The sequence below is a fragment of the Colobus angolensis genome, unplaced genomic scaffold, assembly GCF_000951035.1.
Source record: "Colobus angolensis palliatus isolate OR3802 unplaced genomic scaffold, Cang.pa_1.0 Scaffold16, whole genome shotgun sequence".
NCBI lineage: Eukaryota > Metazoa > Chordata > Mammalia > Primates > Cercopithecidae > Colobus > Colobus angolensis.
In genome coordinates, this window is record NW_012114710.1 from 2,400,824 (window position 1) to 2,415,293 (window position 14,470).

Sequence of the window (14,470 nt, forward strand, 5' to 3'; positions counted from 1 at the left end):
CCTCTGGATTGCTTAAAAAAAAAAAAAATACATGGATGTTCATTCTGTCTACTTTTGTTAAGCTTTTGTTTTCCCCGAGAGCTGGAGAATGCAGGCAGAAGACTATACACATAAGAGGTGGAACTTTAAGGTTCTTCCACATATCCCAGTCCTCTTTTCCCTCATTCTCCCTTTCTTTCCCATCACCCTTACTCCACTTCCTTCTGCCAATTTTTTTTTTTTTTTTTTTTCCTGCATGAAGAGAGCAGCTGTACCAAGATGAGTAACACTAGCTTTGCCCAGGCAACTCTGATTCTACTGAAGGTAGGTAACAGTCTGAACATTAAATGCCTACCAGAGATATTACAGCAAGGAAAACTTGGGTGAGGACTCTAGCTTGTCTAGAGAACTTTACCATACGTGATGGCAAACACCAAAAGTATTAATAAAAAATGGCTTCATTCTTGTAAGGTGATGTTGGCAAGGACTAGGGCTGAAAACTGTCCTGGGTTAACTAAGCTACACTCAATGAATGCTTATGAAGAACATACTGGGTGAACAGAAATATAGACATTTGATGTAAATGTTACGAAGTAAAAAAAGTGCTAGACATTGAAGGAAATGTAGGTACAACATAATCCCTGCCCTTGGGGGTTATAATCTAATTTCAGAACTGAAACACATTAACAACAGAGTTTGCATGTCAAGTGATACTGATAATATATCTTGCTATAAAATGTTAGAATTCAGGCTAGACTTAGCCTTTTTTTTTTGAGATGGAGTCTCACTCTATCACCCAAGATAGAGTGCAGTGTCATGATCTCAGCTCATTGAAACCTCCGCCTCCCGGGTTCAAGCGATTCTCCTGCCCCAGCCTCCCAAGTAGCTGGGACTACAGGTGCCTACCACCGCACCCGGCTAATTTTTGTAGTTTTAGTAGAGACAGGGTTTCACCATCTTTGGCCAGGCTGGTCTCAAACTCCTGACCTCGTGATCCACCCACCTTGCCTCCCAAAGTGCTGGGATTACAGGCCTGAGCCACCGTGCCAGGCCATCTTGAGTACTTTCATCACTGATAGCTTTTATACATAAGTTTAGAGAAAAACCCTATCACCACCTTAGGAAGAGATGGCTTATCTATGTACTTCCATCAGTACCATAATTCTTCTAATAACAAAACAAAATAAAATAATAGCAAACTTTGAGATTAAACAGGCAAGTTTTATTATCAAATGTTAACTCTACAAAAACTCAGTAGTATTGTAGTAAGCATTACTGCCTATCTTAAAGTCTTTCAGAGCTTTGGGCAGATAGCATCTTAAGGCATCAAGTATACAGAAATTTCTTTTTGATCTTAAGTGCCAGTTATCACCAATTTTCACAAAAACCTTTTTGTTTTTTCTTCCTATTGCAGTTAAAGGGCCATTTCCAGTTAGCTGAAGAAGGAAATGTTTGCTTCTCCCTTTAAGGTGTTAAAGTAATGCACAGAAAATAACAATAGCAGCCACATAAATCTGCACGGCATTGCATTCAAGCAAAGGACAATATGAGTAACTTAAAGAAATATCCACATTCAATGCACTAATGAAATCCTGTTTTCTTTGGAGTTACATGAGGCAGCAGTACTAGCTAGTGTCCAATATTGCACTTTTATAGCATAAACACAGCTAAACATAGTGTTAAACACTGACAGCATCAATACCTGTTCTAACTGCATCAGTGTTTACCTCTCAGTCTAGCATGCTGACTATAGTCCTATGCTTTAAAAGGTTATAATTATTTGACAGTTAAGGCATTAGAGAAAAAGGTTTAAGGCTATCATAATATATACAAGCATTCACTTCTGTTCAGTTAGTATATCGTTTTCTAGAATACACTGTTCAAATTGTCTCACTTCTGGGATATTAAAAACTATGGAATTTCTCTTATTAAAGTCCAAACCATCAATAATGAAAAAAGTACAATATAAAATAATACATATGAAGCCACAATATTCAATTACAGTTCAAACTAGAAATTACTAACTACAGGTAGCTGCTTCATTTCTGGTTTTGCATTTTGGCCCCTAGTTCATTATTTACAACTGATACCTGCTGAGAAAAAGATCCAAACTTTTAAACTTTGTATGTTTTGTGGAGGGTGCACAATTTCTTCTAATTTATCTTCAGGAGTTTAAAAATTTATTTTAATTTGTTTTTAATTATTAGATATCATCATGGCCAAGAGACTGGGAAAATAACAATTTTATTCATTCTCCTAAGATTGTGATTTTATTATTCTAAGACCTTACGCTTGAATTACTTAGCAAGAAGGCATGATTATGCAGAAGACAGGAAAATGAAGCGAAAAGAGCAGGAATATACAAAAATGAAATTTCCTTAACAGAGTTCAAGGTGGAGATGGTAGACACTGGTGGAGTTTTTATCCAAGACTTAAAACTTAGGAAACACCTATGATGCCACTTTAATTGGAAGTAATGGAGACATCTGATTCCAAATTCACATTTTAAATGCCTACTTGCAATCAGCAAAGAGCCAGGTATGCTGCATGCTGCTTGCTATAAGGATTTGGCTTCACTGGCTCAAATGTTTTCACTCCACCAAAAGATAAGGCACAGGCCCATTTGTCCAATCAAGTTTGCTGAAAATACTGCAGCCTGAGTGTAGACAAACTTCCCCTGAATTTGCTAGAAGTTTTCTTGTGTCTGGCAGTTTCAAGATCACCATACATCTTTCAAACACTTAAAAAAAAAAAAAAAAGTGATAAAAGGAAATGTTATAGTCTCTAAATGTCATTCTCAGCAGCCACAAAAATGATTTCAAATTCCACAAGGACAAAAAAGCTTTAAGATGGTCCAAGTTATTATTTCACACAGACATAGTTGGCATTTACATGGCAAGAGCTTTGGGAGTAGAGCACTAGTCAAGGAAGTTTCCATGGTTTACACAGTAGTTGGCATTCTGAACCACTCCTACCCTTTGTAGTATCATGTTTTTAGTTTAACATGTATGGTTTCCAACTCCCTGCTCAGCTCAGCTCCTTTCTGGAGAGACTATTTCATTCATTCCTTAGAGGTTCAATATCATTACCAAAATAAACAAAACCATTTAGACAAAATTTTAAAGTTAAATTCTAGTATAAGAAATTCCAAATAATTTCTAAGACACTTAATAAGAAGCAGTAAGGGGCCAGGTGTGGTGGCTCATGCCTGTAATCCCAGCACTTTGGGAGGCCGAGGCAGGCAGATCACCTGAAGTCAGGAGTCTGAGACCAGCCTGGCCAACATGGTGAAACCCCATCTCTACTAAAAATACAAAAATTAGCTGGGGGTGGTGGTGCATGCCTGTATTCCCAGCTACTTGTATTCCCAGCTACTTGGGAGGCTGAAGCAGGAGAATTGATTGAACCCAGGAGGCGGAGGTTGCAGTGAGCCAAGGTCATGCCACTGCACTCCAGCCTAGGCAACAGAGCAAGACTCCGTCTCAAAAAAAAAAAAAAAAGCAATAAGGCATGACATATAGGCTCTATGTACCTATGACTAGTTGATAATTAGCACCTTTATATGGATCATGGATAAATTTATTTCATCCCCACATACAACCTAGATTATCATGTTATCCCCATTTTAGAGAAGGAAAAACTGAAGCAAAGAATGATTAAGTTAGTAATGGGCAGATGCAGGATTTAAACCAATACAGATTTACTTATATACCATACAACCTTAAAATAAGAATAAAATAAGAACTTTTAGTAGGCATTATATACTTTTTTGAAACAGGGTCTAGCTCCATCACCCAGGATAGAGTATGGAGTGATATGGTCCAATCACAGCTCACTGCCGATTTTTTTCTCCCCCAAAAAGAGATGGGACCTCGCTTTGTCACCCAGGCTGGAGTACAGTGGTGCGATCAGAGCTTGTTGCTGCCTCAAATTCCTGGGCTCCACTTCAACCTCCTGAACAGCTGGGACCACAAGCACACCACTATATCCAGCTAATTTTCAAATTGTTTATAAAGACAGATTCTCACCATCCTAACCAGTCTGGTCTCAAACTCTAGGCCTCGAGCAATCCTCCTGCCTTGACCTCTCAAAGAGCTGAGATTACAGGTGTGAGCCACAGCACCTGGTCCTAGACTAAATCGAAAATATACATATATATATTAGAGATGGAGTCTCCCTATGTCATCCAGGCTAGTCTCAAACTCAGCCTCAAGTGTTCTTCTTGCCTGGCATAATAAAGTGCTGAGATTACATGTGTGAACCACTACACACGGCCGTTAAGCATACTTTGACATGTAAATGAAAAACATGAATGTTTTAGACTGCAGTCTTATTTCATATGGCCAGTATGAAATATCTAATGGAGTTTTACTGCTTAACAATGAAACTGAAGACTCCTAACTGCTAGCAAAAAAAAAAAAATCAGTCTCAGAAGGATATGAAGATTAATTTAATTCAAGATTAAATTTGCTTTAATAACACAGATTCTACAAATGGTATACATGTAAAATCGGGTATTTAAAAAACACAGAAATACTGGTTAGGATGCATCTTTTAAATGTGGTTTCCAAAGTGACCACAATTTGGCACTCAGTTTAAAATACCACACGCTGAAAGGCTTCTCCTTTGATACTAAACCCAGATAAGAAAATCAATGACCCAACACTATTGATCAATATCTATTTTACCCCTCTTTTGGCAGTAGCACCTGAATTTAAAACTGCCCGTCACCTAATCTCAAGCCCCTAAGACGCAGTTTTACCACTGAGCCAAACAAGTGGCCCAGGCAGGGCCAGTTAGAGCCCTGCATATCCCAGGTCGTTGTGGTTTCAGGGATGGATGTAAGCCAGGCCAGTGAAGGCCAAGTGTTCTAGGAGTATCTCAGAGAGTGAGCTTGGATGAACAAACCTTTGGATCCAGCTGTATCAGTCAACCCTGGGACTCTCAGTTATTAGAGTCAATGAGTACCACCTTCTTCATTCCTAGCACATTTATACTAAGAAATAGCATCTTTGTAGATGCTGAAAATTAAGCCTTTGTATTCTGATAAAATGTGGAAATGCCGGGAAAAGTTAAAGGTAAACATTTAGCCTTCTCAAAACACTTTTTAATCCCAGTGGTATCCAGTGGGGTTTGACTGTGTAACAGTGAAACTGAGGCTGGGCGCAGTGGTTTACACCTGTAATCCCAGCACTTTGGGAGGATGAGGCAGGCAGATTATGAGGTTGAGATGGAGACCATCCTGGCCAACATGGTGAAACCCTGTCTCTACTAAAAACATAAAAATCAGCTGGGAGTGGTGGTGTGCACCTGTAGTCCCAGCTACTCGGGAGGCTGAGGCAGGAGAATCACTTGAACCTGGGAGGTGGAGGTCGCAGTGAGCCGAGATCGCGCCACTGTACTCCAGCCTGGGCAACAGAGCAAGACTCCATCTCAAAACAACAAGAAGAAACTGCAGACTCCTAACTGCTAGCAAAAAAAAAAAAAAAAAATTGATCTCAGAAGGATAGAGAAAATGTTTCCTCTTCCCCTTTAGCTATAGCAAACACTTAAAGATAGTTGAGAGTTACAACTGCAGACAAATCTGATTTCCCTTTCAAATAAGATCTGTGTTAAAACATGTTTTTATTTTGTAATACACTGTCATTAAAGTATTACAACAAAGAAGTCTTTAAAGATATCTTGATTTCACCACTGGTGCTATATGCTACAGAATGAGCCTATAATCCCTTAAAAACCCTGCAATTCTGCAGCCAGACATGGTGGAGAACACCTGTAATCTCAGCTACCAGGGAGGTTGAAGTGAAAGGCTCACTTGAAGGCTGGGTGCAGTGGCTCATGCCTGTAATCCCAGCACTTTGGGAGGCTGAGGCGGGCGGATCACGAGGTCAGGAGATCGAGACCATCCTGGCTAACATGGTGAAACCCCGTCTCTACTAAAAATAGAAAAAATTAGCCAGGCGTGGTAGCGGGCGCCTGTAGTCCCAGCTACTCGGGAAACTATAAGTACTTCCTATGTGTTTTTTGTGTTATTCTGAACTCAGATTATCTAAATGGAAAAACTAAGATCTCATAAAAAGTTTGTTCTTTTTAATCATCTTACACAAGAACTTGCAACATAAAGTTACAAAATGATCAAATACACAGTTTTTATATTTTCATGTAATTAACTGATAACCCTCCAGATAGAGGTAAATACTGTGTTTTTTTGCATAAAATTTCTCAGTAGGAATTTCTCTTGTTATTTAGAAAGTTTATGTAATCTGACCTCTTTAGAACAGATCCTATGGAAGGCATAGAAAACACACTTATCAAAAAAACAAAGCCCTGTTGCTCAAGGCTGACAGTCCAATAACAAAAAGGGGAAAGATAACACTGATGATCAAAGTACTGCACTCCAGCCTGGGCGACAGAGTGAGATTCCATCTCAAAAAAAAAACAAACCCAAAAATAAACCCTATGTTCCTATGATTATTGTAATCACAACAGCAGAAGTTATGTATTAATATAAAACTTAAGTTTGTAAAACTTGTTTTCATTCATTAACTCTCGCTCTGTCGTCCAGGCTGGAGTGCAGTGGCACGATGACAGCTCACCGCAGCCTCGACCACCTGGGCTCAAGCCATCCTCCCACCTCAGCCTCCAGAGTAACTTGGACTATAGGTGTCCATGACAACACCTATCTTTTTAATTTTTTGTAGAGACGAGGTCTCACCACATTGCCCAGGCTACTCTTGAACTTCTAGACTCAAGCAATCCTCCATGCACAGGCATGAGCTACCATGTACTAGCCAAAATATCATTAATAGATTTAAATCTGGGGGCTGACATTGCCTTTGAGACCTAACAAATACAAACCTTGGAACTTGGCCAGGCACAGTGGCTCATGCCTGTATCCAGCACTTTGAGAGGCTGAGGCAGGCAGATCACTTGAACCCAGAAGTTCAAGACCAGACTGGAGCAACATAGTGAGACCTTGTCTCTACAGGGACCCAAAAAAAAAAAAAAAAAGCCGGCTGGGCGCGGGGGCTCAAGCCTGTAATCCCAGCACTTTGGGAGGCCGAGACGGGTGGATCACGAGGTCAGGAGTTCGAGACCATCCTGGCTAACACGGTGAAACCCCGTCTCTACTAAAAAATACAAAAAGCTAGCCGGGCGAGGTGGCTGGTGCCTGTAGTCCCAGCTACTCGGGAGGCTGAGGCAGGAGAATGGCGTAAACCCGGGAGGCGGAGCTTGCAGTGAGCTGAGATCTGGCCACTGCACTCCAGCCCAGGCGACAGAGCGAGACTCCGTCTCAAAAAAAAAAAAAAAAAAAGCCAGGCATGGCAGCCTACACCTGTAGACCCAGGTCCTCAGGGGCTGTGGTAGGAGGATTACTTGAGCTTAGTAGGTTGAGGCTGCAGTGATCCATGATCCTGCCCCTGCACTCCAGCCTGGATAACCCTGTCTCAAAACAAAAAACAAAAAACCTTGGAATGTAACAGTAAGTGGAGAAAAACACCCTTTCTGGCCATCTGAGGAAGCATTTCTTCCAGCCAGACACCCAGTCTCTTTCCCAGAAAGGTTTGTGGGCATCTTGAATGGCTAAATGAGGCATATCTCCAACATCTCCAGTGATTCAGGGGGATAGTCAACACGTGTTGGCTGGGTGGATGGGACAAAGCAAGAGAAGACAGAATAGTGTGACTTCTTTACCAGACCTCCTTGTGGTTGTTAGCTATGTTTACCTGATCCTATAGACAGCCATGAGATCATTCTCTCAAATTTTTTATTTTATTTTTTTGAGATGGCATCTCACTCTGTCGCCCAGGCTGGAGTACAGTGGCGTGATCTCGGCTCACTGCAACCTCCACCTCCCAGGTTCAAGCAATTCCCCTGCCTCAGCCTCCCAAGTAGCTGGGCTTACAGGCACACACCACTACACCCATCTAATTTTTTTCTATTTTTAGTAGAGATAGGGTTTCACCATGTTGGCCAAGCTGGTCTTGAACTCCTGACCTCAGATGGTCCGCCTGCTTCAGCCTACCAAAGTGCTGGGATTACAGACATGAGCAACCGCACCTGGCCCCCTTAACATATTTTTTTTTTTTGAGTCGGAGTCTTGCTCTGTCACCCAGACTGGAGAGCAGTGGTGTGATCTCAGCTCACTGCAAGCTCTGCCTCCCAGGTTCACGCTATTCTCCTGCCTCAGCCTCCCGAGTAGCTGGGACTACAGGCGCCCACCACCATGCCCCGCTAATTTTTTGTATTTTAGTAGAGACGGGTTTCACCGTGTTAGCCAGGATGGTCTCCATCTCCTGACCTCGTGGTCCACCCGCCTTGGCCTCCCAAAGTGCTGGGATTACAGGCGTGAGCTACTGCGCCCGGCTCTTTCAATATATTTTTTAAAATATTGTTAGTTTCCTGTCACTGCTGTTACCATAAATTGGGTGGCATAAAATAAGAGGTATTCATTCTCTAACAATTCTGGAGGCCAGGAGTGAGAAATTGTGTTGGTGGGGCTGCCCATCCTTTGGAGGCTCCAGGGAGCAGTCAGGTCCTTGCCTCTTCCAGCTGCTGGTAGCTGGGAACACTCCTGAGCTGTATCAACGGCTCTCTCATCTCTGCCTCCCTGGTCACACTGCTGCCTCCTCTTCTGTGTCTCTGATTTCCCTCTGCTTCTTTCTTACACAAGTGATTGTATCTAGGGACCAGCCAGATAATTCATGATCTACTTGTCCTCTTAAGAACCTCATTACAGCCTTTTCCATAGAAGGTAATAGTCACAGTTTCCAGGGATCAGGACGTGGATATATCTCGGTGTCCACCATGCAGTCCACTGGAAGCACTTTGCCATGCTACTGTTTGGTTAACAGGAAGGAGTCCTCAGAGTGAAGGCAGAAGGCCTGGATCTTTTTGTCAGCTTCATCATTAGCTGTATGACTTGTGGAAGTTGCCTAACCTCTCTGGGTTTCATTTCCTCATCTGTCAAACGGGCCCATGATGCCTCCTTGCAGGGTTATGCTGTGTCTCAAATGAAACTGTGGATGTAAGTACTTACAAAAGCATGAGCCGCTCGGTTATGATGATGAATTTGATACTGATAAGGAGGTGGTAAATATATATACACACACATATATATATAAAACAACACAAGGTTAAGGGGAAAGAAACAAGGTCCAAAATTGCATGAGGGTATGAGAGGATGAAAGGAAGTATTTATTATGCTTGTTTCTGGGTGGTGGGATTATTAGTGACTTCTTTATACCTGTCTCTCTGTTCCAAATTCTTTGCAATGAGCACCCAATACTTTTATAATTCTATCTCCTAGAGTTGGTAAGATAATTAAATGAGATAAATTATCCAAGTATTTCACACAGTGATCTATCCTTTTTTTTGAGATAGGGTCTTGCTCTTTGTCACCCAGGCTGGAGTGTAGTGGTGCAATCATGGCTCACTGCAGCCTTGACCTCCTGGGCTCAATTGACACTCCTACCTCAGCCTCCAGAGTAGCTGGGACTACAGGGAAATGTCACCACACCTAGGTAATTTTTTGTATTTTTTTGTAGTGACAGGGTTTTACCGTGTTGCCCAGGCTGGTCTCAAATTTCTAGAGCTTAAGTGATCTGTCCACCTCATTCTCCCAAGGTGCTGTGATTACAGGAATGAGCCACTGCTCTTAGCCTGATTTGTATTTTTTAAAATTTGTAATATAAAGGCACCTGACTTTACTATGATGAAAAGATGCAGACATCTGGATTTGAACACAGCACCTGATCTATTATTCTGTCATGACTCCAAATATATAAATATAGGGTAGAAAACTAGAGGTGGTGAGTAATGGTTTGTAGTCAGTTTAAGACATTTCTGGAGTAATGTCTAAAGCTTCCATTTCTAGTCATTTCTTATTCAGTATACTCATTTAAAAACATAGACTGTGTGTTAATCAAACTCATAGACAACATTGTGTTCAACAATGAACGCATGAAAAGAAAATACAGACCAAAATGTATATCAACAGGCCAGAACAATGTGTTCTCACCACTGAGACAAAGACTACAGAACACCCATTACCACTGCAAAGCATTCGTACGTGACAGTCCTTGGTAGGACCAAGTATCCTGAAACCTCACCGAAAATGACAGATCTGAAAAAATCTTCACTTCCAACTTAGAACTGGGGTTTCCATACTTCAGAGCAAAGGGCTAAGATGCAAATTCTTATTTCTCAATGATGACAAAGTATTGGCAACCTCATTTCCAGTTTAGAAACCACATGGTTAAAGCCCACAGGGTCCTCAGTCATGAAAATGTTAACAGAATTGGGCATGCCAGCAGGCCAACTTCAGAAAACTCAACAATCAAAAATGAATAAAAACCAGTATCAATTCCTGAACACATCCCTACAACTACATCTCCCAAGAAGCCTCAAAGAATGCCAGTATCCTTTAAGAAAAGATTGTGGATTAATGGGGGTTGAGGAGAAACTGGACTTAAAACATTAATCTAGAAGACTATTTTCAAAGAAACTTATCAGGGTTCCTGTTGTCTACATTTAGTTCTAGAAAAGGAAAAAGACATGCAACAAAAAACCTTCCAATCATTTTGGATTAAAGCACATGTAAACGTATGCCCAAATCTACTTAGACACATAATGCTAAGTGAAATAAATAAGCCAGTTACTGAAGGACAAATCAATCTGCTTAGGACTACCTAGAATAGTCACATTCACAGAGACAAAGTAGAATGGTAGTGACCATAGGCTGGGGAGAAGGAGCAATGGAGAATTCTTGTTTCATGGGTACAGAATGTTAGTTTGAGAAAATGAGAAAGTTCTGGAGGTGGATGGCGGTACCTGGTTGCACGACAATGTGAATGTACACTTAATGCTACTGGACACTTTAAAATTATTAAGTTTTGTTGTGTATATTCTACAACAATCTTTTTAAAAGAGGAAACAGGAAAAATATACCCAATCCAAAAGAATCACTACATGACTCAGTGATTATACTCCTGGGTACACACCAAAGATAATTAAAAACAGATATTCAAATAATTATACGTGAGTGCTCACATCAGCACCATTCACAATAGCCAGAAAGTGCAAACAATTAAAATGTCCATCAGTGGATAAATAAAATGTCGTATGTCCATAAATGAAATATTATTCAGTCATAAAAACAAATGAAGCATTAACACATGCTACAAGGGTGAACCTAAACAGACAAACACAGAAAAGGTCACATGTATGATTCCATTTATATGAAATATCCAGAATAGCCAAATCCACAGAGACAGAAAGCAGATTAGTTGCCAGGAGCTATTGGGAGAGAAAACAGGGAGTGACAAAAATGTTTTAGAACTAAATTGAGGTAGTAGTTGCACAATTTAGTGAATATACTAAAAACCACTGAGTTGTAAATGAGTTTAAAATGGTTAATTTTATGTTATGTAATTTTTACCTGAATTAAAAAAAAGAATACCCAACTTGTACTCCACATGAGAGATAGTAAATGAATGTCCAAAGGCAAAAGTCTTCCTTTGCCCCACAATAACAACTCTGATCCATTAATGTTGCTTAGATTCTATGTGCCTAGACGACAAACTTAATTCTAGTCTCCATTCCTTCCAGGATATCTGATATTTTACATTACACTGAAGAAAAGAAGGATTCTCTCAGTTGATTTCTAAATGCCTTCAGAATCTTGATGTCTATTTGTTTGGCCCTTTATAATTTAACTTGCACATCATAAAGCCTTACCTTCTTTTCTGAGGATGTTCTAACTGCTGGGGCCCTTAAATACAAACCCATTCTTTGGGTAGAGTCCTGGCCTGGTCATTTGTGTGTATAAGTCCATCCTCGGTTGCATACTAAAACGCAAGTTAAAACAAACAGGATCAAAAGATGGGCAAACTGTCACTATGGATAATATTTCAACTAAACAGATCTACCAATGAAAGTATAGGACATTTAGATAGGAGTAAATAAACACAGGTACAAGCCATATACATATCTACTAACTCAAATCTTTATTTCTTAACATGTTTAAATACCATAAGAATCCCTTCTAGGATGGACATTAGATTGAAAACATGGATTACACACACACGGGACATTAGATTGAAAACATGGATTACACACACACGGGACATTAGATTGAAAACATGGATTACACACACACACACATACATTGGTCTCTTAGGAGACCAGTTTCTTCAGATCTTGCATAGTACTGTTTTCTGGCTACTGCAAGTATGATTAAATATCAAATATTTGAGCACTAGTTATTTGCAAGGCATTGTACAATAAGCCCAATACCCAGTATCTCCAAACAACGCAGTGAATTTTAGATAGCATTAGATGTATTTGTAATATTAGTCTTATTCTCCCAGTAGGGCAGCAAGTAAAACTGCTAGGAGAGGTCCAAAGAAACAATCAGTACTTGAAGAGAAACAAAACCTCGCATCTATTGAAAATGTAAAAGGCATTGACGGTCAAGGATAGTACAAAGAGCAAATGGAAATGTTAAAGGACTTGTGTAAGGATCCCTGAGAGTCCATTCAGTATGAAAAAGTATTATCTAAAATATACACACGTTTCTTTTACGGACCAGAATAACATCCTCATTATCAAGTATTTTCATGGTCGTTTGTAAATCCTTGGTCTTTCTGGCTTTACCTCCACCCCAGGTGAAGTATGGAAGACACAAAGAGTAGTTTTTTGTTTGTTTGTTTTGAGACAGAGTCTTGCTCTGGAGCAACCAGGTTGCCAGGAGCAACCGCACCTGGCCCTCTTAACATTTTTTTTTTAATCGGAGTCTTCCTCTGTCACCCAGGCTGGAGTGCAATGTCACATTCTCAGCTCAGTGCAACTTCTACCTTCTGGGTTCAATCACTTCTCCTGCCTCAGACTCCTGAGTAGCTGGGACTACAGGCGTGCACCACCATGCATGGTTATTTTTTTGTATTTTTAGTAGAGACAGGGTTTCACCATGTTGGCTGGGCTGGTCTTGAACTCCTGGCCTCAAGTGATCCACCCGCCTCGGCCTCCCAATGTGCTGGGATTACAGGTGTAATCCCAGGCCTAGAGTAGTTTTATGTAAGAAATTTTGTTTTGAGACAGGGTCTTGCTCTTTGTCACCCAGGCTGGAGTGCAGTGGTGCAATCATGGCTCACTGCAGCCTTGACCTCCTGGGCTCCTGCGCCTGGCCTAGAGTAGTTTTATGTAAGAAATTTTGTTAAAGGTTGGGGGAAAATACATAAAAAATTATATTTAAAGATAATTTATAAAATTATATATGCCATTATTACATCAAGACATGTATTTTCAAGAGACAGAATCAGAGACCATCAAATTTCTTCAGCTTCAGAATACATAGAAAAGAGAAAAACAGGCCAGGTGCAGTGGCTCATGCCTGTAATCCGAGCACTTTGGGATGCCGAGGCAGGCAGGTCACGAGGTCAGGATTTCGAGACCAGCCTGGCCAGCATGGTGAATCCCTGTTTCTACTAAAAAAATACAAAATATTAGCTGGGCATGGTGGCACGCGTGTAATCCCATCTACTTGAGAGGCTGAGGCAGGAGAATTGCTTGAACCCAGGAGGCGGAGGTTGCAGTGAGCCGAGATTGTGCCACTGCACTCCAGCCTGGGTGACAGAGCAAGACTCCGTCTCAAAAAAAAAAAGAGAGAGAGAAAAAGAAATTTTATTTACTCAACCAATTATTGCCTGGATATTTGCTTAGTTATATAGTTATTATATAATTATATAAAATAACTAGAAATAAAATTGAAACCTCCCATTAAGCCAGCAACAGCAATGTATGCACTCTAGGTAAACACAGATTACACTTCAGTGAACAGTTTTTAAAAAATGTCATCCACTGATTTTATCATCTTGATTGCCAAATCTAAAGAAGATGGAACCCCATAGTGAATTTAACTGAGAACACGAAACAAGAAGGCATGGACTCTTCAAGATAGTAGAAAATATGTGTTTTATGTAAGAATGATACAAAATTGGGTTAAGTGTAAAGATTTTTGAGTGCATGCATTATGACTGCCTCAAAGCTCAGATTACTGAAGATATCAGAATAATCTGATAGGTTGAATTAGATAACTGAAGTTCCTATGTAATCCCAACTCACTGTTCCAGTTCATAAATTCCAAGCACTTCAGAAATGAAGGCCAAATGCCTTGAGATGAAATAATATTGCATAATCGTTATGTTTCTGGTTATACTGGACAACTCTATTCCAACCTTGAATGGTTCTAAGAAGTTACTAAAAAGAAAAACTGCTGCAGATTGAAGTTATGTTATCTCAATTTTGAAGAATGTGAATCTTTTAGTCATAAACGTAGAAATAATCTCTATTGCATGGTTGTGGTAAAATAAATACCCACAAATGCCAGCCATGACACTTTTTTTCTGAGATGGAGTCTTGCTCTGTTACCCAGGCTGGAGTGCAGTGGTGTGATCTTGGCTCACTGTAACCTCAGCCTCCTGGGTTGAAG

General features: G+C 40.4%; 1 protein-coding gene across 5 annotated transcripts in view; it reads right to left on the bottom strand.

The window, feature by feature from the left end:
- Nucleotides 1–1,179: 1,179 nt before the first annotated feature.
- Nucleotides 1,180–14,470, bottom strand: part of ESRP1 (epithelial splicing regulatory protein 1) — a 73,325-nt gene continuing 60,034 nt past the window's right edge. For 3 of the 5 annotated variants that reach the window (XM_011937016.1, XM_011937018.1, XM_011937017.1), the window contains one exon: nt 1,180–2,719. In XM_011937016.1, the coding sequence (XP_011792406.1) occupies nt 2,699–2,719 (21 nt within the window). In that variant the 3' untranslated portion in view covers nt 1,180–2,698. Of the gene's footprint in view, nt 2,720–11,718; nt 11,829–14,470 lie in introns of all 5 variants that reach the window. The other 2 variants (XM_011937015.1, XM_011937014.1) reach the window with 1 other exon arrangement.